This window comes from Ixodes scapularis, unplaced genomic scaffold (assembly GCF_016920785.2).
Source record: "Ixodes scapularis isolate PalLabHiFi unplaced genomic scaffold, ASM1692078v2 PGA_scaffold1__304_contigs__length_218370807, whole genome shotgun sequence".
Classification (NCBI taxonomy): Eukaryota; Metazoa; Arthropoda; class Arachnida; order Ixodida; family Ixodidae; genus Ixodes; species Ixodes scapularis.
In genome coordinates, this window is record NW_024609846.1 from 209,808,278 (window position 1) to 209,831,834 (window position 23,557).

At 43.3% G+C, this 23,557-nt stretch overlaps 1 protein-coding gene across 1 annotated transcript in view; it reads left to right on the forward strand.

Moving 5' to 3' along the window:
• The window catches only part of LOC8039476 (protein KIAA0100), a 113,959-nt gene that overhangs the window by 38,376 nt on the left and 52,026 nt on the right, over nt 1-23,557 (forward strand). The window contains exons 26-31 of the mRNA XM_029994568.4: nt 834-1,044; nt 4,614-4,786; nt 16,262-16,360; nt 19,840-20,106; nt 20,941-21,037; nt 21,912-22,008. Coding sequence (XP_029850428.2) covers nt 834-1,044; nt 4,614-4,786; nt 16,262-16,360; nt 19,840-20,106; nt 20,941-21,037; nt 21,912-22,008 — 944 coding nt within the window. The remainder of the gene's footprint in view (nt 1-833; nt 1,045-4,613; nt 4,787-16,261; nt 16,361-19,839; nt 20,107-20,940; nt 21,038-21,911; nt 22,009-23,557) is intronic.

Consider the following 23,557-nt stretch of genomic DNA (forward strand, 5'->3'; position numbering starts at 1 on the left):
GGTACCGCTGCGCACCTGACTTTGCAGCAAGCCTGTGTTTCTTGTTCTCATCTATGCGCAATGGACTCGGGTTTGCCTTTTCCGTTCTTTTGTTATTTCCTATTTTGTCTCGGTGCGTATCGACGCTGATGATACTGGAACCAGGATGGAAAAAAGTAACGATTAAAAAAGAAAAATCTGGTTTATGTGATTTAAATAAGATTTTTTATGATTTAAATTGCTGATAAGCTGCTCTAACATCTTCTGCTCCTAATCTGCTTCAAACTGTAGACTTTTCTGCTCTGAAGTTGCTCCAAGGTGCGTAAACTGCTGCTCCAAAACGAGAATTTAGTTCTCCCAAGCTGCTCCAAAATTCAGATTTTTCTGCTCCAACAATTTCTCCAAAACCTGTTTCATCTGTTTCACCCCTGTGTGGGCAACCTGGGGATCCAAAGCGTTGGATCATGCTGCCCGCATGCTAAATCGTCCATGAGCATTTTTCACCACAAAGGGGCCAGTGAGCTCCATCTGTAGGATTTTTCTTGCTGCTACCCGTCTCAGAGAATGACACAACGTACCAGTTCGTCAACACATAGTCATTTGTTGACTCTTATCACCATGCACCATGACCCAAAAAGCCCCGCGCATACGCTGCGACGGCCTTTTATCAGCGGTGGAGTGCGGCACGCATGGCCGATTGCATTTGGCTTCCTCGCAATGTAAAATTCTCATGTACAATTTAGCATGCGGGCAACTTGGTCCAACGCTTTGGATCCTCAGGTTGCCCACAAAGTAGAAATGAGCAAACACTGTTGGGGTGCAGTTAAAGTGAAAACTGCTGCCACTTCCCGCAGCTTCGAAGGTGAACGAGCTGTACGCCACGCTGACCAAGAAGAATGCGGACATCTACATCCAGCGGTCAAAGCAGCTCTACTCGGGGGCCCCCCTGCGCAGTCGTCTGGTGCGCTGGCACTTTGAGCAGTTCGAGCTGCTGGCCCTGGCCGACCCTTCCTACCACGGCACTCAGAGGGTCGTCGAACTCATTCAGCACCTGGATCCCGAGAGGTCAAGGCTTTTTGCATATCATTTGTCTGCCCTCTGTTGCCTGCTGCTGGCTGCTAGAGAAACTGAAGTGGATAAGCTGTAGCGCTAATGAACTGTCTGAAGATTGAAAAATCTTGTTTCTGTTATCATCACACAGGCAGGATTTGTGTGACCTACCACAAAATCCTGTATGAACGCCCACCCATTTTGAAATGATAAATGGCAAAAATTATCGGGTGGGCGGTGTTTTAAAATAAGACAGCAAAAGTTTATAAAACCAAAATGATGGATAAATGCTACAGCATCCGCCATCAACCACACGGCCCAGGAACCGATACCGCAGATCTGTTCCTGGGCCGAACTGCGGTATCGGCCCAGAAAAAGCCACCGCAGGTTTGGGTTCCGTGTGATAAACACGCAGGGGCTTGCTACAAGCCCCTGTGTCACGGGAGCTGTTACTGCAGATCGCGGACGCAGCAGATTCGCGTTTTACAGTGCAATAACTATGCAGGAACCCTCTACGGTTTTACATGTCACGGTAACTGGCACCACATGCGCAGATTGCAGACACGGCAAACTCGGGTCGTGCAATAAACGTGCGGGAACCTACTCCGAGCTCGCTTCTCACACGTATCAATACCGCAAATCGAGCGGTTCATCCGTTAGGAATCGGAGGCAGAGTTGTTTCGGAAAGTTTCGCCTGTGGATAATTGGCCAGGAAATTGGGATAGACAATCTCTTGGGCAATTTAATGGATTTTACGGTATAACACCCGGAACATTTCTCAACTTGCATGTTTACCATGTTCTCGAAAGTGGTCTCACAAATGTGTCGTGTTGTCGCCTCTTGTGATCTCGGTGGAGACGCAGCAGTGGAGGTTGATGCCGCAGACACCTGTTCTGATAAACGTCGCTCTGAAACCAGACAGTCGATGGAGACCAAAGCAGACACGAGACGGGACGCCACATCGACAGCAATCCTTCTGTCCGCTCCCATTTTAGGGGCGAAGCTCCTTAGGGTCTAGACTTGCCCGTCTGGTGTCCGTGCTCGCATCGATCTTGCTGGTGCTTGTGCTCGTGCTCGTGAGCTCACGTGCTAAGTGCTCGTGTAGAGCAAAAAAAATGATGAAAAAAAAAAATGTTTGCGCAGTCGACAGGATTTGAACATGTGTGGGGAGACCCTAATGGATTTCTAGTCCATCGCCTTGACCACTCGACCACGACTGCGGGACGAGTAGGCGGCTCTGAGATGTGGTAGTAACTCAAGAGCTGGGGATGTCATGGATGAAACATTGCATGTAGCCGCTCAAAGTCTATACAGGAGAGGGCGCTGCGGCCAAATGCGTATATAATCGCGTTAAACTTTGCATGCATTGGCTCAACGTTTATGGACAAGAGGGCCCTGCGGTCAGATGCTGAAATGCGTATATAACCACATTTCATACCACTCATTCTCTTTCTGACATGGATGAAAACGAACGAAAGGCTCGGCATGCTGCGGCTCAGCGTCTACGCAGACAAGCATCATCAGAGCTTCGCCCCAATCAACATCATTCACCACGTGGAGATGCGGTCATTTTTTTGTCGGCATTTATACAACCAACCGCCGATGTTGTGACATTTGACATCGTGACACACCGGCTCCTGTGGCGCAGTTTGCTGCTGCTTCGCTACCCCTTTCTCTGTGTGGGCACAATAGCGCAGTAATCGCACCCGTCAAACATGCGTTTCAGGCACCATACTAGTTGAACCATATAGATAGGTCTCTTGACTGTCTGCATTGTAATTTTTCTCAGACTTGTATGAGCATCAGTTTCCTTAATGATAAAGCTCATTTTTCCCAAACCAAAAAAAACATAGTCAAGGGCTGCTGTTGACTGTCAAATTTGTGACACGGAAATTGAAGTTGTTCACCAGTACTCAATCAGTGACGTGCAGCACTGCCCACTTCACCGCCGCACTGTGTTAACCATATGCGTGCATTTGAACACGGGGTGAGACTAGAACGGACGAGGCACCTTTAGGGGGTGGTGGGGAGTGCATGGAGCTTGAGGAAGCATGCGGAGAGTCTTGCAAAGGAAAAAGGGGACTAGGAACAGAAACTGGTTCCCTGTGGCTTTCAAAATTGGAACGAGTTTAGCAGAGCAAGAGTATTGACTTGCCTTCAAGTTTAAGTGCAAGAGGCTTTTTCGCAAAGTGCAAAGAATTCACCGTGATGCTGAAAAGAATGCCAGCAACTGCCTGTATAGAACTGGTTGTAGCAGACAAAGGAGGTGAGGGAGAAAACGCAGGTGAGCGGGTGAGGCCAGACGAGCAACTGCACTGCCCCCTCTCTTTTGCTGTCTTTATTGTAATGTGGTCACAGTAGATGCTGCAGGTGCAAGGGGGAGCGTACAGGGTATTCCCATAATTCGCTTCACCTGAGCCCTTCGGGATTTTCGAAAATCGTTTCTTGTGTACATCTAGTAAGGTGTGTAGTAGAACTGCATATATAGCATGTTTCAATTTCTCAGTATGTACTACAAGTGGTTAGCAGTGCCACTAGGTAGTGCCATATGATTAGATGTTTTGGATATTTGCTCAAGAAATGCCAATATGCTTGTGCCAATTATTAATTTCATAAGTCAGTTGAAAACGCAAACCCCAGAAATTCAATAGGCTGTTCGGCATTTAGTACATAAGTTTATTTTTATTTTATCTTATAAAAATATTGCAAAGGTTATTAACATATCGTAAAATTCTTTAAAGGCACCCACCCAAAATGAAGAGATAAAAAATGAAAAACGTGAGGGGGGCTATTTTTGGGGATGATAGCAAAACCTTATAAACAAATAATGATAAACACACGGGTACCTGCTACAAACCACATGACACGGGAACTGATACCGCAAATCGCGGACACAGCAAATTCGCGTTTCACAATGCGAGAAACGTGCGGGAATTTGCTAGGAACTCCTATGTCATTGGAAAGGATACCACAGTCTGCAAATGCAGCAGATTTGTGTTTCGCAGTGTGATAAACATGCACAAAGTGACTACGTACAAACTTGCGTGCCATGGGAACCGATATTTGCATGTGCAGATCGGTGACAAAAAACGTGAGAACTCACTAGGAACTCGCATGTCACAGGAACCAACATTGCGTGCGCAGATCGCGGACAAAGGCGTGAAAACCCACTACGAACTGACTTGTCACACGTATTGGTACCGCAGATCGCGCGGTTGATACGATTTTTGTCAGACGTCACGTAATTTCCGACGGGAATCGGAGGTGGGCGATGTTTCGGAATCTTTATGTTACGGATATTTAGCCAGAAAAAAGGGATGGGCAATCTCTCGGGGGAGGAAACATTTACGGGATTACGGCAGACACTAGTCATGCTATGGCCCCCTTTCTATCGGTAAGGTTGAAGAAATTCAGCTGAGATAAGTGCATGTTCTATGTTCTTTTGCTGCTCCGTTGTTTTCTTCGTTGAGCCTTTACAGATTTTGTGTTTGAGGTGCGACCAAGCAGGGTGGAGAAATGGTGACAAATAAACACGTTGTGTTGAGCCCTGCCAGGAACGAACGCCGTGTTTCACTGTTTTCCAGTCCGTACCCAGAGGAAGGGCTGGAGTTCTCCACGTTGTGGTGCCGGAAGGTGAATGGCAGTATCAAAGCGGTCACCTGCCAGCTGCGCGACTTCCCCCAGCTCCTGCTCGACTGGCGGGACTTCAACTGGTGGGGCACCCTGGCCGGGGCCGAGCAGGAGGCCTCCCACAGGGGTGAGCGGAACGGGGCTTGGACGAGGGTTGGTGCAAAAGAGCAGTGTGCTTCTACGGCCATGTTAGGGGCTGTCCCACTTCGTTGCCTGCCAGTACTAATCCACTGCTGAGCACGGTGGTTTTTTTAACGCAGGATTTGTTATATGGCTGGCACCTACTAACCATATTAGAGCGCAGCTCTTAGAGGCCCGTTCCCGGCTTGAGCGGCGTCGGCGTAACCAAGGTCACCCCAAGGTCACGTGACCCCCAGAGGTCACGTGACACCCAAAGTCATGTGACCCTCAAGGTCACGTGACCCCCCCCCCCCTGAAGTCACGTGACACCCCCCCCCCCCCCCCCCCCCCCCCCCGAGGTCACGAGACCACCCCCAGGGTCACGTGACCCCCCCCCCGCCGAGGTCATGTGACCTCCCCGATGACGTCATCGTCAGTGATGACGTCACCGGCATCGTCATCGTCATCATCACTGATGACGTCACTGATGACCTCACCGGCATCCACATCGTCATCGTCATCATCACTGATGACGTCATCAGTGACGTCACTGATGACGTCACCGGCATCTGCATCGTCATTGTCATCATCACGGATGACGTCATCAGTGACGTCACTGATGACGTCACCGACATCCGCATCGTCATCGTCATCATCGCTGATGACGTCATCGGAGTTCGCATCGTCATCGTCACTGATGACCTCATCAGTGACGTCACTGATGACATCATCGGCATCGTCACGTGACCCCCCAAGGTCACATGACCCCCCCCCAGGTCACTTCACCCCCCCAGTACCCTTCCCTCCTCCTCCTCAAGAGCTGCGCTCTAATTCGGTGTTACAGGGAGTTGTAAACGGCTTTCACTTTTTTTTTTATTCATTTATTTATTTAATCAATATTGAGGCTCTCAGTTGAGAGCCTTCGCGGAAGTGGAAGTCTTCGTAAGAGATGCACAATAAATAAACACCCAAAATGCGATATAAACATATACCTGATGAAGTTTGCTATCAAAGCTTGTGAGTGATGAAAGAGTGGCAGTTTTATGACATTCGCTTCCAATCATGAATTGCCCGAGGGAAAAGTGAATGTCTGAAAATGTTTTTTTTACCTAATTCTGCATTGCTGAACTCATCTGGTATTTTATTTATTTTATTTATTTATTTACAGTAGACTCCTTTAAGACGAACACGAAGGGACCCTGAAAATTTGTTTGACTTACCAGATGTTCATATCAACAGAAGTGCCCTAATTATCATGCTTGGCATGTCTCAATTGCTATTGACCAATAAACACAGAATGCACTCGCCAGCCAATGGGACTGAAGTGTAAAAGGTGCCGTTGGCTAGCTTTGTGCGTGGTTTCATTAAGGTGCTGTTTGGCGTAGTTTCAAAGCTGATGAAGTCAGCTCCCTTCATGAGACAGTTAATGCTTTCGCATTAAAAAAATAATGTTCCACACACCACTGGGGGGGGAACCGATCCATTTGGTGATTTTAGACTGCCCCCTCCTCTGTGCAAATCGGTGTCTTGCAATGAAAGACGTCATGTGGCCAATGTTTGTGAGAAAACTTTCAGGACCTTTTTGTTCCAGGAAGAACTGCAGTAGCATACTTACAGCAGCATCTGCTGCATCAAATGTCACCTGTGGTGCTTCCGGGGCCACATCTTCGCAGTTGTCTTCGCCATCCTTGGCACTTTCTCTATCAAAGTTTCAAGACTGTCTGCTCTGCAAGTAGCCACAGGGTCATCAACAGCAATGTATGCCACTATGTCCAACAAAACACTGCTACAGTTCGATAAAGATGCCAAGCTGGCATCCTCTGGGTCAGTGTACTCCGACAAGTCCTCACCTTTACATGAAGCTTCTAGTGAGCAGCTCCGCCTTATAAATCCAGCATGGCGGAATCAGCTTGTAATCGTAGCTTCAGTGACCTGATCCCAAGCATCAGACAGAAGATGGAGGGCACTCAAGAGATTCACCGAGTACTCTTTGCCATTTTCCATGCACAGAAGCATTCATTAAAGCAGCGATCGTCAGTAGTACCTCTTCAGAGAACTGATTACCCCTTGGTTAATGGGCTGCAGTTTTGCAGTTGTGTTTGAAGGCAAGGACTCGAGCCGGATAGCCAGAAGTCCTCTGACCTTCCTGTGCCCGGGACAGTTATCGACAAGGAAGAGGACCTTCCTCTTTTCTTTTACGAAGTAGCGATCCACCTCGCACAGCCACTGCTCAAAAAGTGCTTGGGTCATTCACGACTTGGAGTTGGCCGTATAGCTCACCGGCAAAGTTTTCACGTCCTTGAAGCAGCGTGGAGACTTGTCCCTGCCAATTACTAGAAGTCGGAGCTTGTCTGTCCCGCTCATATTAGCACCAGCAAGCATGGTAATTTGCAGCTCGCTGTGCCTGCCTCCTGTGCACACGTCACCAGCACAGTGTTTTCTCTGGATGAAGCTGGTAGTACAGTGCAGTTTTGTCAACATTGTAGATGTCATCTGACTCATACCCTTCTAGCAAGTGCATCATCTTCATTAGCCTCCAGTCGTCACAAGCCACTTTGTCAATGGCTGCGGCCTCTCCGAAGATAGAGCGAAACACTTGTCCGTGTCGCTTTCGAAAGCGATCAAGCCAGCCGTCGCTACATGGAAATATATGTTCAAGCACTGTAAAATTTCCTCTGCTTTGGCGCGTGAGACGGTTCTGTTCACATGCAAGTTGTCGCTCCGTGCTCGCCGAATCCATCAGATGAGAACTGCTTCCAGGTTTACATGTGCGGCTCTGCACATTCTCTTTCGCTTTGGTGCAAAGTCACCATCGTTGTAGGCATCTAATATCTTCTTTCCATCTTTCACTATGCCTGATAACATACTTTTGGCGATGCCAAACTTACGAGCAATCGCCGTCTTCGACAGCTTTGCGGCTTTCACCTCCTCAAATATTTCCACCTGAGACTTGCACATCCGTTTTTTTAAATTTTGATTCAATCCAGCGCCGATGGCCGAGCGTAGAGCTGATGTCAATCAAAACCAGACTAGTGAAACGGACAAACTGCCGAGCCAGCAGGCGAGTCTTCGTTGCCGTTGCGCACATAGATTCGTCAATCGAAACCGACAGAGGAGTTTAGTTTTGTTTACACCGTAATTCGTATTCAAGTACGCTCGCGCTCGCGCGGTGCATGAGTGTTTGTGTCTGCTGCTCCTGTCCGGCCCGACCACCCGTGTCTTCCCCGCCACTCCGGCGCCCTCCTCCTCCCCCCTTCCCGAACACCACGGTGGCGCCGCCGTCGGTGCATTATCATCGCAAAAGGGACCTATGGAAGCTTGAGTTAACAAAAATGCGCGCGCAAAGTGGTTCGTGTTAAACAATTTTTTTTTGCGTTGCGTCTATGGTAAACCAACCAAATGTTCTTACTTTGTTTGGCATATCCGAGAGTTCGGCTTAAGCGAGTTCGCCGTAACTGTATTTTAACTACCCTCAAAGCCGTGGGGGCATTGATTGATGGTTAATTCTTGCCGATCGGGTCAGGTTGATAAAAAAGTGATATATTGCTCAGTGCAAATATTAATCTTGTTGGGGACAAAAAAATACAGATGTTTTAATTTATTAACTTTTGCCCTTGTTTCTTAACGTCTTCATATTGGCATCTGTATTCTGTCCCAAAGAATGAAGACATTCTTTGGGACATAGTAACAGCTTAAGGTTCAGCATCGGTTATTCTTTCGCGTCGTCGCATTTACATGGTTGTCACAAGAACGTAACATTGAAAGGTAACAATTTTTATATCCAGTTATGTCTTTTGCCGTCAGGTATGTTGACCCGAAGAGGCGCGAGTATGCTTATCTTTATGTAACCGCTGGACTGCACAACTACAGCAAACTGTTTTACTTTTGTTTATTCTTGATTTTATGTCTATGCATCTTTGTTGTTCTTAACTCACGCTTGTTCCTAAAGGAAAATTTAAAAATGGATACGCGCACAGTCTTATCTGCCATAGATGAGCTGAAGAAGGAACTAAAATCGGAAATCGCCGACCTAAAGGAGAGCACCGATTTTTGCTCCAAATCAGTTGATGAGTTTAAGGTGGCCATCGGAGAGCTAAAAAGAATCAAGGCACAGTTAGGCCAGCTAAATACCGCAAATCAGCAATTACTCAGCGAGAACAAGGAACTGAGGAGCAACCTAGAGGAATCGATGGACCGAATTGCTGAGCTGGAGCAGTACAGCAGACTAAAGAACTTGGAAATAAAAGGTATTCCTCTCAGCCCAAACGAACATGTTCGTGATGTGGTGAAACGGGTGTCTGAAGCACTGTCAGTCCCTCTAGATCTGCCAGACGTGGACACCTGTCACAGGGTGCCCACAAAAAAACCCGGCCAGCAACATATCGTAGTGCAGTTTACCACACGCCAAAAAAGAGACGCAGTATTCTATGCTGCTAAAAAGAAACGGTTAACATCCACGATGATCAATATTCCCGGTCAACCGTCTCCAATATTTGTAAATGAACATCTCACTATGCTGAACAAGATGCTCTTGAGTGAAGCGATCAAGGCAAAAAAGAATAAAAACTGGAAATTTGTATGGACAAGGAATGGAAAGGTGCATGCTAGAAAAGCAGAAAACTCTAGGATTATAGATATAAAAACTGTATCAGACATTGCAAAAATTACTTAGGACGCCATGGCAGACGTAGAATTCAACTTTCCTGAACCAGAAGAGCCCTGTGGCTATTACAACACAGACACATTTAACAAACTTGACATTGTTGATAAAATTGGCATTTCCACTTTTCATATGAATGCAAGAAGCTTGCAAAATAAAAAAGACGATATCGAGATATTTTTGACGTCCCTCAAAATTCAGTTCGATGTACTAATGTTTACAGAAACATGGTACTCAGCGAAAGCATTACCAGTGCAATTCCCCAGCTATACATGCCTACATATCGATCGAGATAACAAGCCCGGTGGCGGTGTTGCTATCTATCACAAGTCAGCGCTACAAATGACCGAAATTGATAAATGCTCTGTATCTACTGCTGATATTGAGTGTCTTGCTGCGCAACACCGTGACACATGCTTCGTAGTGGTATATCGCCCCCCCACCGGAAAGTTCGCGAAATTCTGTTCCAATCTTGAAAGCATGCTATCATATCTTTTGCATCAAAACACCAAAATAATAATAATGGGAGACCTCAATATTGATTTACTCTCTGACACTAGCAATCAACGTCAACTTAACAATATAATAGGGTCCTATGGGTGCAAGAACTTGATAAGTGTCCCAACAAGAGTAACGTTACAGAGCAGCACGCTTATTGATGTTTGCATCACAAATATTAACCAATCGCACGCTGTGCCTGGAGTATTCCTTGCCGACATGAGCGATCATTTTCCCTTATTTTGCTTTCTATCACGATTTAAAAATATTCATAATTTGCCTCAACCAGGAACTAAATTTTTTCAAAAGATCAATCAACATAGTCTAGAGGCCTTTCACAAAATGGTGTCTGATACTAACTGGGACAGTGTGATGACTAGTCGCGATGTTGATGAATCCTATTCCGCTTTCTTGACAGCTCTTAAGAAGTGCTATGACGCAGCGTTTCCTCTACAAAAATTTAGAACACGGCGATATAAGTGTCGAAAACCATGGATATCAAGAGAATTGTTACAACGTATCAACAAGAAAAACAGACTGTTCGAAAAATTCCAAAAATGTAGGGATAACTGCGTACTACTAGAATATAAGCAATTTCGAAATGCACTGAACCGTGACATAAAAAAAGCTAAATCACATTACCACGTAAGCAAGTTTAATAACATTCACTATGATCCTAAGCGTACCTGGAACGCTTTGAACTCTATCATCAAGCCCAATTCTAACCATACGCCCCTTAATGAACTGCAGATTGGGTCAGACGTTTTCAGTGGACGTGACATGGCAGATGCGGTCAATGATTATTTTATAAACGTTGGTGCATACAATCGCTCGAATACCACGTCATCGAGCTTTTTTTCACGAGCCCACCTAGAACATACTATTATGCTGAATCCTGTCACTTCTTTTGAGGTTGAGGCTGTTATGAAATCACTAAAAAATAAAAGCGCTTGCGGGGATGATAACATAAAAGCCGAACCGATCAAATACGTGTCTAACATTATAAGTGAGCCCTTGCAACATATCATGAATCTTATATTTGAAACCGGTAGTTTCCCACATGCCTTAAAAACTGCGAGAGTAACTATCATTTATAAAAATGGCGATAAAAAGGATATCAGTAATTACCGTCCAATCTCGGTGCTCCCCGTACTATCGAAGGTTTTTGAAAAATTAATAAACAGTCGAATTCAAGCTTTCTTAATAAAATTCTCAGTTCTATCCACAGCTCAGTTCGGATTTCAAAAGGGTAAATCAACAGAAGATGCCTTGTTGCATATAAAAGATAAAATTTTAAATAACATTGAAAATAAACTTCTTACTCTTGGCATATACTTGGATTTTCGAAAAGCATTCGACAGCATCAATCATGACATCCTACTACAAAAACTTCCCCGCTATGGCATTAGGGGTAAAGCATTGGATTTAATAAAGAGTTTCCTACAAAATCGCGAGCAGTTCGTACAAATCAATGACATCCATTCTGATCTTAAGACTGTTAAATATGGGGTCCCTCAGGGATCAGTATTAGGACCTCTGCTTTTTATAATCTATTTAGACGACATTGTAAACATCTCAGTTTCTCCAAACTTAGTCATGTATGCTGATGATACTAGTCTCTTTTTTTCTGGTACTTCCGTAGATGAAATAGAACAAGAAGCTAATAACTACCTATGCAATTTAAACAGGTGGCTCGACATAAATAAAATGCAATTAAATGCTTCAAAAACAAAGTATATGTTATTTACGCCAAAAAATAAAAAGATCAATAAACTGCCATGTTTGACAATAAACAATTGCATTATAGACCGTATAACTGATTGCAAATTCTTAGGGGTATGGTTTAATGACAAACTATCCTGGACAACGCAAACTGAGCATATAAAAAGTGACCTCTCTAGAACAATAGGAATAATTTATAAGACAAAAGACCTCCTACCGACATGGTTGAAGGTACAGATATACTACACCCTCTTTTATCAAAAACTTTACTACTGTTTACTAGTTTGGGGCACCACGGTTAAAACGAATTATAATGGACTTGTAAGTTTACAAAAACGTATGTTAAGAATAATGACCAACTCGAATCACTGTAGTGAAGCCGAAAGCCTATTTGACAGATTAAATATCCTTCCACTTTCTAAACTTTACCATTATAAGCTTGGGCAGCTTATTCATAGAAACGGAATAAGCGGCTTTGACCTCATTCCTGCAAATTTGTCTGAATATAACTTAAGGACAACAAGGACATACAGACTACCATCTATTAGGACTAACTACGGAAAACAAATGATCAATTTTCAGGTTTCCCAGCTTTTAAATGCTGTTGGTAATAATAATTTCATAATTACTACAAACCGAACTACATTTAAAAAAAGTCTACGCTCCTTTTTGATTGCCACTGAGTTGATAATTCTATAGATATGTTGAAATACATTTTTTTTTAAATTTTAACCCGCATTTTTTGTGCATCCGCTTTTATTAAAAATCTTGTATACCTTGCGATCACGTTTATATTTTAATTTTATTGTGTGGACAATGCCAGATTGCTATTTTTATATGTGCCGGGAATTTAGGAATGTATTCTAGCTTCTTCACTTTTATGGTTTATACCGAAGTGCTTTTCTTACTTTTATTTATTTCGTTTTTTCTTGATGTCTTATATTACTTTTTAATCTTTGTTTTTATGATAATGTTAAACAACATCAATGTGTGCTAGTATTCATTCTTTACAATTTTATGTATGCATCCATTTTCTCTTGAGTGTATGTATGTGTGTATCCGTTATATCTTGTATAAGTATTTTTTTCTCTTGTCGAAGTTTAACCTTAATTGCTGTTGCTGCTGGATTTTGCCCCCCTTCCCCCCCCCCCCATTGGACCTTGGTGCCCAGTCAGGCGACACGATCGCCTTTTGCACCAAGGTACCATTTCGAGGTGTGTGTACCCCTTGAAAGAAAAAATAAACTGATTGATTGATTGATTGAAATGATTGGAATAATAAAAGATGGTCTTTCTGGAAAATTTACTATAAAGGGATAGTGCAGCGATTTTAATGTTAAAAGAATTTGCAGTTTGTATTTTTTATATTGTTTATCTAGGCACAATTGACAGAAAGCTCGAAGTACACCTAAGCATTTTTTAAGAGTTGTGAATGCGAAAGCATGCAAGCCGCTCGTCCGCTCCCTTTGTCGTCTGCTGCGTACTAGCGCGCTTCGGGATCTCGGAGGCCATTTCTCAGCGGCCAATGGGAACCCCGTCGACGCGCGTCAGCCAATAGAATTGAAGGCGAATCGTTTCTATTGGGATCACGGAAACTAGGAGCCATTTTTGCGCTTCAAACTAATGACATCAGCTCGCTCCATGAGACAGTTAAAGCTTTCAGCATTAAAAAATGTGCCTCCTTGCCTTCAAAAACTGCTATTCCGCTGCATAATCGCAAAGGAAAAACAAATTATTTGCGAAAATCAACAAAACCTGTCTCCCTCTGCTGCTGTACTCGCCGTCAGCCCCGGGGCAAACCGTCTTTTGTGTCGAACATTTGCTACGACCTTCGGCGATGCTAATCCTTAAAAAGTCAACAATTGCATAGGAAGCGGTATCTGAAGAGAGAAATCTACGGGAAATTAGGTGATCCCCCAGAAGACGTCACTTGAAAGGCAGCGTGAGAGTGGAGAGGCACTTTAATCTTCGATTTGTTTCATTTTTTTAATTAAAGCTAGCATGCTCAAGAAAGCATGACTTTTTGTTCATCGTTTCATAGGTGGCGGAGATTAATTTCCGCAGTTAATTGGCCAAAGTCCGAATGAAGTATCTAAACATTCTAGTTGTTTTTGTTTTTTTTTTGCACAAATTTTATCTCACGATTATATCAATTACCCCATGGTTACATATACATACATAACATATCACTCCCATTTGTGAAATTTTGTACCCGTGAAATGTTCCCGAAACCCGCACTCCCCAAAATTCATGAAATATTGTCAAGTAATATAAAATCAAGTAATTTACAGTATTGCGAATTTGGTTTATGTAACGTGGCAGCTATGATCTAATCATACTACATCCAGCCGCAGGCCATTGGCACCTTCAGTGTGATTGTCCTCACGTCCGCTACATCACCACAGTATAAAATTTTAAGTTTTTTTCAACATGAACACTACATGCATCACCATATAGTTTGCATCCAAAGCTGGGCACTAGGATTTTTTTTTTCTTTTTCACATAATTTTTTAGCGATATGTTTACTATGGCAATCCAGATTTGATAGTAAACTGTGTTGAATTACTAGTCTGGAAATTTTGTAAATAAATGACTGAAAATAGTTGAAAGAAACTTGTGGCATATTGAAAGTCTGAAATAGACTGCCCTTCATAAAATCATATTAGTAGCAGTGGGAGTCTTGTACTCTCAGCATACCGTAATACCCCGAGAGATAGCCCACCTAAATTCGATAGCAAATCGGAGGAAAACAAGGGGTAAATCAACTTTCGGTGTGGCATAAAAAAAAAGTTAAAGAAATGCTAGTTTCAGATTTTGTGACCCTCAAAACTTGTGATCGCAGGAAGGGGCAGTGAACCAGACGACTGTCCTTTCCTGTCAGCAATGTTCGCTTACCTCCCGCTATGGTTAAGGGACACTGTTTTTGCTGAAATCACCATTGGCCAGGGCCCTGCAATTGCTAGAGGTGGGCTATCTTTCCGTGTTTCAGAAAAAAAAAATAGCAAATCGTGCCAACAATAGGGGTGGGCTACCTTTCGGGATATTACGGTATGCAAGAATTTGTCTTTCCATAAATTTATGAATTGACAATTTTTTTTAGCTTTCTGAAGATTGTTTTAACCTTCGAAATAATTATTGCATTAATATGAATGTTTTTTTATTTTTGAAGCTTGTTCTCAGTGAGATTATTAAGATGTACTGAAATTTTGCGAGAAATACCTCACCATGTTTATTCTTTAAACTGGAGACATAAAAGGCTCTGCTTGAGCAAGTATATAGTGTAAAGGAAACATATGCATTAATTACATACTAGATTGAGCCTTCTACCATGATGCATTATACCAAACTAGTTCCTGTGCAATACAAATTTAGCAGTGTTTTCTTTGGTATCAGAGCTTCAAATTTTCAAGCCAAATTACATTGTATGAATAGAGGGTATCCCCTTGCAAAAGGTGATATCCGACTGATTAAGGGGAGATGCGGGCCAAAAAACGGCAGTGTTTTGAAAAAAAGCATTATTTCTTGTTTTAGGCTGTTTTATTATTTTTGAATCTTCACTATCTCTGTATAAAAAAATAAGGACTGAATATGATTGTGAAATTGCTCAAATACACATTTGAAGACTTCCCGGTGACCGAGAAAGGCATAAATTTGGGCCATTTCCGAGTGTGCTTAAATTTCTAAGGGAAAGTTAATGAAACATTTTTTTTTCCGCCATGAACGAGTATTATTACAATCTATAATAATATTTGAACATGTTTTTCTTTTTTTTTCTAATTTTGAGTCAACTTTACAGTTTGTGCACAAGAATTTGTGTTCTTAATATTGTTTCATCACAACCAAATTGGACATGCATATGCTTTAGGATATGCAGAATGCAACCATCAGGGCATGATAAGAATATATGTTTTATTTATTAAAACTTAAAAAAGAAAAAAAAAAAACTTTTATTAGCCCTTTGAAAAAGCCGTTTTTTGTTATTTTCAATTATTTTAAAATATTAAAGGTCTCACACATATTATTTTGGTGGCTCATTGCACTCAGTGGCTCAAAAAGAGCAAATCAGCACATTTTACTTGTGTATTCTTGAGTGTGCTGCCATTCCCCCCGTGTGCGGAAGAGCATGTTTTTTTTTTCTTGTGCATTGCACTCAAGACACAAAAGAACAACTTCTATCAAGACTAACACCAGATTTATAACAAAAGGAGATCAAGCACTACAAACTGCAATAATTTCATTGAGTTATTGTAAATAATAAAGAAGTTTTTTCCTGAAGCATGTCCCCTTTTGAGGTAGTCCCCTCATTTGCTGTTATGACAAATGTGAGGCTGAAGTGTGATGGCTTCAAACAGGGGCCTGATAACTGCCTGCGCATTCATAGAGAGAGCATGATCAGCTTCAAAATTTTAAAATATTTTTGAGGTTCCATGTTTTGAATAATAAACAGGTTCATATGACTGTTCACTAAATTTCAAAACTGACTTTTTGTTTTACTCCTTTTTGCCAGTATGGATTTAACTCTTACTTGATTTACCATATTATGAGTTCATCATTGCACTACATTAATCACAGAGTTCACAAACATGAATGTAATATGTTGCAGCCAAACGCACATCTGTGGTGGAAGTGGGTTACCCCTGGTCCAACATGACTGTGGAAAGGAGCATGTCTTCCCTCAAGTTCTATCATGATCTCACTTGGGGCAAGTATCGCACCTTCACTTGATGCGTCTCTCTGTCTGGTATCTTCAGTGAAACTTGTTCTATTAACCTGACTACACCGCATGTACGCTAATGCCTTAACGACTTGAGACGATCTGCAAAAATCAGTTTTTCACCGTATTGCGCTGCGATTCTCAACAGAGGTGCGGCTAGGTAGTGGAAACTTGGAGTGAAAATACCAATAGATGAACTTACCTCGTTCAAAAAATAAAAATAAAGAAAAACCTGTTGCAGGCTATTTGCAGCGGCATCCCCAGACGATGTCGTGACCGTGCTCACCTAGTTGTATGTGTTGCCGAAAGATGGCGGCAATGGGAGACACGAGCGTATGTGACGCCTTGATTTATCATCTGCCTACCAAAAAATGGAGAGTCATGAATGATTTAAATCTGTTTTTCTAATCAGTTTGTTTTTGAGAAGTGAATGAATTGCCCTACTTTCAGAACTTTACATTACGAGCACAGTCATGATAACGTCTGTGAATGCCGCAACAAATTGCCCAAAACAGTTTTTTTTTTGTTTTTTTCTTTTTTGATGAGGCAAGTTTATTTGTTGATAATGTTACATAGTAACCTCCAGGCATGTGCTGCTGTGGCTATAGCGGCGGTGCTGCTATTGTGTGTAGTGAAGGGGTATTAGGCAACCAAGTTTCTATAGTGCGAGTCAGGTCTGTTGCTTGTCACATTCCTGAAATAAACAAGCTCCAACAGTCCCTTGGTCTATTTTTGTCTGCTGCCCCGACAAGACACCGCAGATGTTTTCACTCCAAGCTTCCACCACCTAGTCGTGCCTCTGTAGCAGATTGCAGTGCAATAGGTTAGGAAACCAATTTTTGCGTACCATCTAAAGTAATGGTTCTCAACCAGTCATTTTTCGGTGACCCCTTCTAAGAAAACTAAATGCATGCAAACCAACTTTGCAGCCCTGAAGCAGTGAATAATCAACCACACTCACTCAGTGCACAAGGTTTCGTTTATTTAGCTTTGTGTTGCAGCCAGCATCAATCAAACAAAGTTTTAGTGCTCGGCTTAACTGACGGTCTAAGTCTTCAGGGACCCCGAGAAGAACCCAGAAGACCCCCATTTGAGAACCACTTATCTAAAGTGAGTTCGAAGCGTTAGTGTAACGCGCCATAGGTTTATTTTCGTGGAAAAGCCCCATGTGTCTACTTTTTCATGGGACAAATGGGGAGCCAATCATTGCTGTCTTTGGAAGGAAGCTAGCCAATTACAAGGCAGGGATAACATTGGGCCTCAAATCATGTCTCGTGAAATGTGCTATCACCACAATCCACTTGTTTAGAATAAGAACAGCTTTTGCATTGTAGTTGAAGCATTTTCCAGGCTTCTCATTTGTGGGATCCTTCTGTAGATTTGCAGTGATTGCCTCTCAGTGTTGTTCTGTGTGAATATTGGAACATTAACTGGCACTGCATGGAGTGAGGTTTGTGTAATGTTTGGAAGCATCGTTAGAACACAAACAGTTTTTGAATATAGTTCTTCCTTTCTTTTTATGCTATAGTGAATATGTGTCGGGTGTCTGGGAGAGTGATGTAAACTTCACTTTTGCTTTCAACTTACTGGTTCCTTGCCTTAAAAAAAAATTTGCAGCAATTGTTTTATTGTCTCACATCATTTCCTTTTTATTCTTCAATTTAAAATTTCTCTAGTGACCTAGTCAGTTAAAAATCTTACAGCAGAATCTTAGCACTGCAAAGCGGGAGCTGAGCCTGAGATTTTAACAGATTGGGGTACAAACTGTAGACATCCTTACCATCACGCTTTGATCAATTGCTCGTAGTATATCGCTCATCATTGGAAGGTTGTTCCTTTTGCATCTTATTTATAGCGGTAAAAGACCTTCAAAAACACGAGATTGTTTATTAAGGGGAGTCACTACCCAGAAAAAAAAACTTCTGCAAAAAACATTGATTTGAAAAATGACATATTTACATCCATCAACATCTAGAGAGTATTCCCAGAAAGTTTACTTAGTTTACGCTGCATAGTTAATTTTTTCTGTCCACTGAAGCTAAAGAAAAGGGAGGCTTTGGAGCACTTTGAACATATTTTTTTTCAGTGGACAGAAAAGTTATTTTCTGTCCACTGAAAAAAGTTATTTTCTGTCCACTGAAGCTAAAGAAAAGGGAGGCTTTGGAGCACTTTGAACATATTTTTTCCGTTCCACTTTTTGGTATAAATTCCAATTTAGTCAATCTATCGTTTGATAATAGCATTACAGGGAAGGCACATTCTTCACTTTTTCTATGTGAAATCGACTAAATGTTGACATTTAGTCGAAGACACAGAAGGCCAGAAAGTTGGCCAATTTTGCAGAAGAGAAAATTTATAGAAGTAAATGACTTTTTACAAAAAATCTTCATAGCCACACCCCCTAGGCATTCTGCTACATATCTAGTGAATAAAAATCCTGAGTATTGTGATAGTTTTCTGACGATAGATTAACTAAACAATGTAGGCGTGTTGCTGATAGAAGCTGCCCTTATTTCCTTCCCATTTAACCAACCGACTTGAAATTTTGTTATGCACCCTCTAGCATGACCACCCTGTAAGTTTCATTAATTTTAAACCAGAGGTTCTAAAGTTGACCCTCCCCAAGGGTCTGTCCCCTTAACATTTTCCAGCTTTTTTTTTCCTTTTTTTGTTTGTCATGTTAGTAACCAGCATGTTGCATCTACAAGACAGCTGCACATTTTATTTGTTCAAATCCAAACTGTTCGGACAAGAAATTCTGGTCTTACAGTTAGGCTTGGCAAACATTAAGTTAACTGAAAGTAAGATAATCAAAATATGCAGATGATTGAATGGCACTGATCACTTGGGAATGATGGTTAAAAAGACGCTGAAACATGACATTAGTTACAGTAATGATGAGACCGAGAGCTCAAATTCCGGCCCCACCAAATTCTGTCTTTTGGCGGCTTTCTAACCTTCGTTCCCATTTGATCAACATGGGTCACTCATCGAAATAGTTTAATTATATTTCCTTATTAGAGACCGTGAAACGACGTCAAAAGAAATGTCTTAGTAGATAAATGAGACATAAATGTACCCTTTAGTTTGACTTTGTGTTCAGTGTTCACTGTTAACCCGCATTCTTGCTTGCAGCGCATGCCCCACCAAATGGAGCCACGAACACATCTATTTCTCTTTGAACTATGGAAAATCAAAACACAAATAGCGCTGTGGACATGGACATGGACATGTAAAAGTTCTTCCTCTACTTGTTCTTGTCCGTATCACTATTTATGTTGACCTGTTCACGCATACACGACACTGCTAACTCGGTGCCATAGACAAACCGCTCAATTTGCTGCATCTCACTGGCGTGCCACGTGCGTGAATGGGCCTCAGCAAGTTTACCCAACTAGCCCAGCAGTTTGCACCTGGGCCCTGTCAACACCGAGGCAGAAAGTGGGTTGTGCTTCCTTACGCTGCAGACCTGGGCTACCTGAGCATGACGTACGGCTCGTGCTGGGACCCCGTGGTGGCCCAGGTGAACCTGGCGCTGGAGCGGGTGAACCGCCCCTCGGCCGACCTAAGCCCGCCCCTGGCCTGGTGGGACAAGGCCCGGCTGCTGCTGCACGGCCGCCTCACGGTGTCTGCCCGCCAGCTGTCCATGCTGCAGCACGTCTCGCTCCATCCGTACAACGACACCGAGCTCTTTGAGGTGGCCTGGACCGACGCCATCGTGGACTGGACAAATGGTTGGTACCGCCAGGGTGCCAGAATCCGTCTCCGACCGGACCGCGTCCTCGTTTGTAATCTCTCGATTTCCACCTGGTGACATTGCCCTTGCATCATGCCGTTACCTGCCACGATCCGGGCACTGGCACAGCGATGGGCGTAGTTGCGGCAGACGCCATTTCTGCTGTAGTCGGCTCTCCATCTTGGCAGTCCGTGGAGGTTTCAGCAGCTGCGAGTTGGGACAACAGTAACACTTGCGTTTGCTCGTCTCTTTCGCCGTAACTTTTACGACCAACCGTCAAAATTGTGACATCCGACGGCGTGACATGCTGGCTCCTGTGACGTGATTTGTTGCTATTTCAAAACCACTTTCAGTGTTTGGGCAGTATAGGACACCAGACACGTTGACCAAGGATGCATTTCTGTAACTGTGGTACCACACTGCACAGCCTTTTCACGATTGAGAAAGACTACTCGAGGGTACCCGGGTGCAACTGCCTCCCAATATGCCATATGCATGTTGATGGACGCTGTAAAGATTGACCGAGGCTAGGCATTGACGCAATGTGACTCGTAGGAGTAGACATTGCTTTAAAAGTAGCTTAAAACATTCTTTTCTCGATAGGAGAATGGGGGAAATGTTTGCAGCTGACCGATTGGGGGGAGGAAGTGGAAGTTTGAGTTCATTGAGGATATGTCGGAACAGTTCTACCATTTAACAAACGGAGTTAAGAGTATGGACTTCCTTAAGTATGAATGCTATTCAAGTTCTTTGTGCCTAGGTGGCAGCCCTGTAACTGTTGCGGGTTGCAGGTATTGAGGATTCTGCTCCACATGTTTGTGCTTTGTTACAGGCAAGATCATTATGAAGGGCAACCTGGACATGTATGTGCACACAGCGTCCCGCTACAACGAGAGTAGGCTCCTGCACATCCCAAACCTCAAAGTAAAGTGAGTGGGTTTTTTTAAAACTCAATAGCATTTCTTTTGGCACCCTCCAGGAAAAGTTTGCTCGGTAAGACGAAACAAGTGCTTATGCACGGCAGAGGGAGACGTGAATGATTTGAGAAGAAAGAACAGAATTCTGCTCATCCCCCAAGGGGAATCGAACTGAGTACCCCAAGAATGTGAGCCCGACGCTCAACCACTGCTCCAGGGAGAAGACTTGCAAAGTATAATGGTTAATAAATGCGATGCAATTGTTTTTGCCAACCGACACTGTAAAATGTGCAAGTATAGTGCGAGCAGGTAGCTCTGGCTTGTGTTCCCGCTGCACGAGGGCTGGTGCAGCCGAGATGTAATCGAATGCAAGGAGCCGGCAGTTGTGTCCACCATTGTGCAGGGATTCCACAGCTTCAGACAGAGGTCACACCTTCAAAAGGGGTCTATGATAGAAGCCCTATAGTACTTGCTGGAAGTGCTCCGGTCATTTTTGGAATGCCTCGCAAGAAAAATGATTGAAACTCAAAAGGACATCGCTGAACAGAGGTGGCAGCCCACTGAAACTTAGTGTGTTCGTCGTGCCAATGATACACCATCAAAGAGAGAACAGCACTTATTTAGGGACAGAGAGGCAAAGTTGGCTTGCTCTGCTACAATCAAAAGTGAACTAAAGAGATGAGCTTTATTTCAATTTAATCACTGAATATGGCCTCCATTGAAGAAACATTGAAATCCAGCTGCTTTTTGACATACTACTAGTCTTCAGTAAAGCCCCGCAGACATAGTCTTCAGCGAGGCCCCGCATAAATGCAGCCGTTTTTATTGTTTTCCAATTGTTATATCAGTGAGTTACGTAAATGTATGTACTCTTCTTCCTCTTCAGCATGAAGTTCAACTGGCTCTGTCTGGGCAATCCTCAGGACCACCACAGCATCATGCCCTGTGCCCCTGACAAGGTCCCAGAATACTCCAGTAACCAGGCAAGTCTCTCTTCTTTTGGTTGCAATGCAAAGTGACAAGCAGACCTCTATAAATGTTAGGTGAGGCTGCATCATGTCAAATCCCGAATAACAAGGTCGACATCACGTAAGTTGATGTAGAAATCTGTGTTTTGAGGATTTACTTTTCTTCTAGTTAGGGGGCATTGTTTTTTTCTTGTGTTTATTTCCTCACACGGACTCTGTATTTTTCATTGACCCTCTTTGGTATAGCCAGTAAACACAAGGGCGAGATTCGCCAACCTCTAGGGAGTCACGGTTGGGCAGAAATACTCAAAAATGTATTTGGAAATACAAATAGTACTGGGATACATTAAAATAGTAGCTAAAATACTGATACTGAAATATATCTGTAAAAGTGTATCGCGATACATATCGGAAATACATTTTAAATAGCTGCAAAATGTATTTGGAAATACAAGTACAGGAATACATTTTACGGAGGGCAGAAATACAGATACAGAAATACTGATACTGCAATACATTTTTCAAATTTGTTTGAGATGCCAAATGAGGTGAAGCTTGAAGTTGGAAGTGGAAGTTTTTGATCCTGAAATTACTTTCCCGTAGGCTTGGCACTTTGTCTTGAAGGTAGTGATTTCAGACGACGAGGAGTCTTCAATGGGCTCAAAAAACGTTCCATCAGGGACTGACCGCGGTCTCTTTCCTGACACCCTGTCTGTCTGACGAGGGATGCGAAAAGACTTCGACCTCTAAACAAATTCCATGTCATCCTAAATCCCATCAAAATGTCACCATGCCCCTGTTAAATAAGGACGCCCCTGTCAACATTTATTACATGACGTCACGGTGGAATTAACTGGTATTTTTTATCTGTAGGTGTGGCCTTGAACATAAAACTTTACCACGCTGCTGTATGAAAGGACAATACACACTTTCGTTGTAGGTTACCTCGTTGAAGATCGTGCAGGCAGTGTCATTTGGAATTTTCGAGAATAGTGGACCACCTGAAGCATCCTGGAACACATGTCTTATCTTCAGTTACGGTTGAAAAAACGATACGGTGGCATCCCTGTTGTGAAGGTCCTTCCTGTTGACCCTTCGTCACCGACGCATGGATTGCAGTACTCAAGTTTCGCCTTGCATACTCCAAATAGAGACCTCGTGGATTGCGACATGATATTGCTGGCACAGGCGCGAGCTCTCCGAGAAACAGCGCCGCGCTCGAGACAAGTCGCAGGTGTACGAAGTCTGGGTCGGCACAGCGAGGCCACGTCTGGCCTCCTTCCTGGGTTTCAGATCACCTGAGCAGCGGGTCACTTTCACGTCGGCTGATGACATACCCTTGAGCCGTGCAATATTATGGGTGCAGCCGCAGACGCATTCACATATGTGTTGAACTTCACTGCGTGAGTCATCCTACTATTTCAAGTCAACCACCGCCAGGCTCGTGCTGCAACGGACTGTGACTCAGCTTTGCCGGCTGGGTGTACTGCGTACGCTAAGGCAAGAGAGACGATTAGCAGCGGGCTTCGGATGCCAGCAAACAATGACTCAGGAAATCCCTACC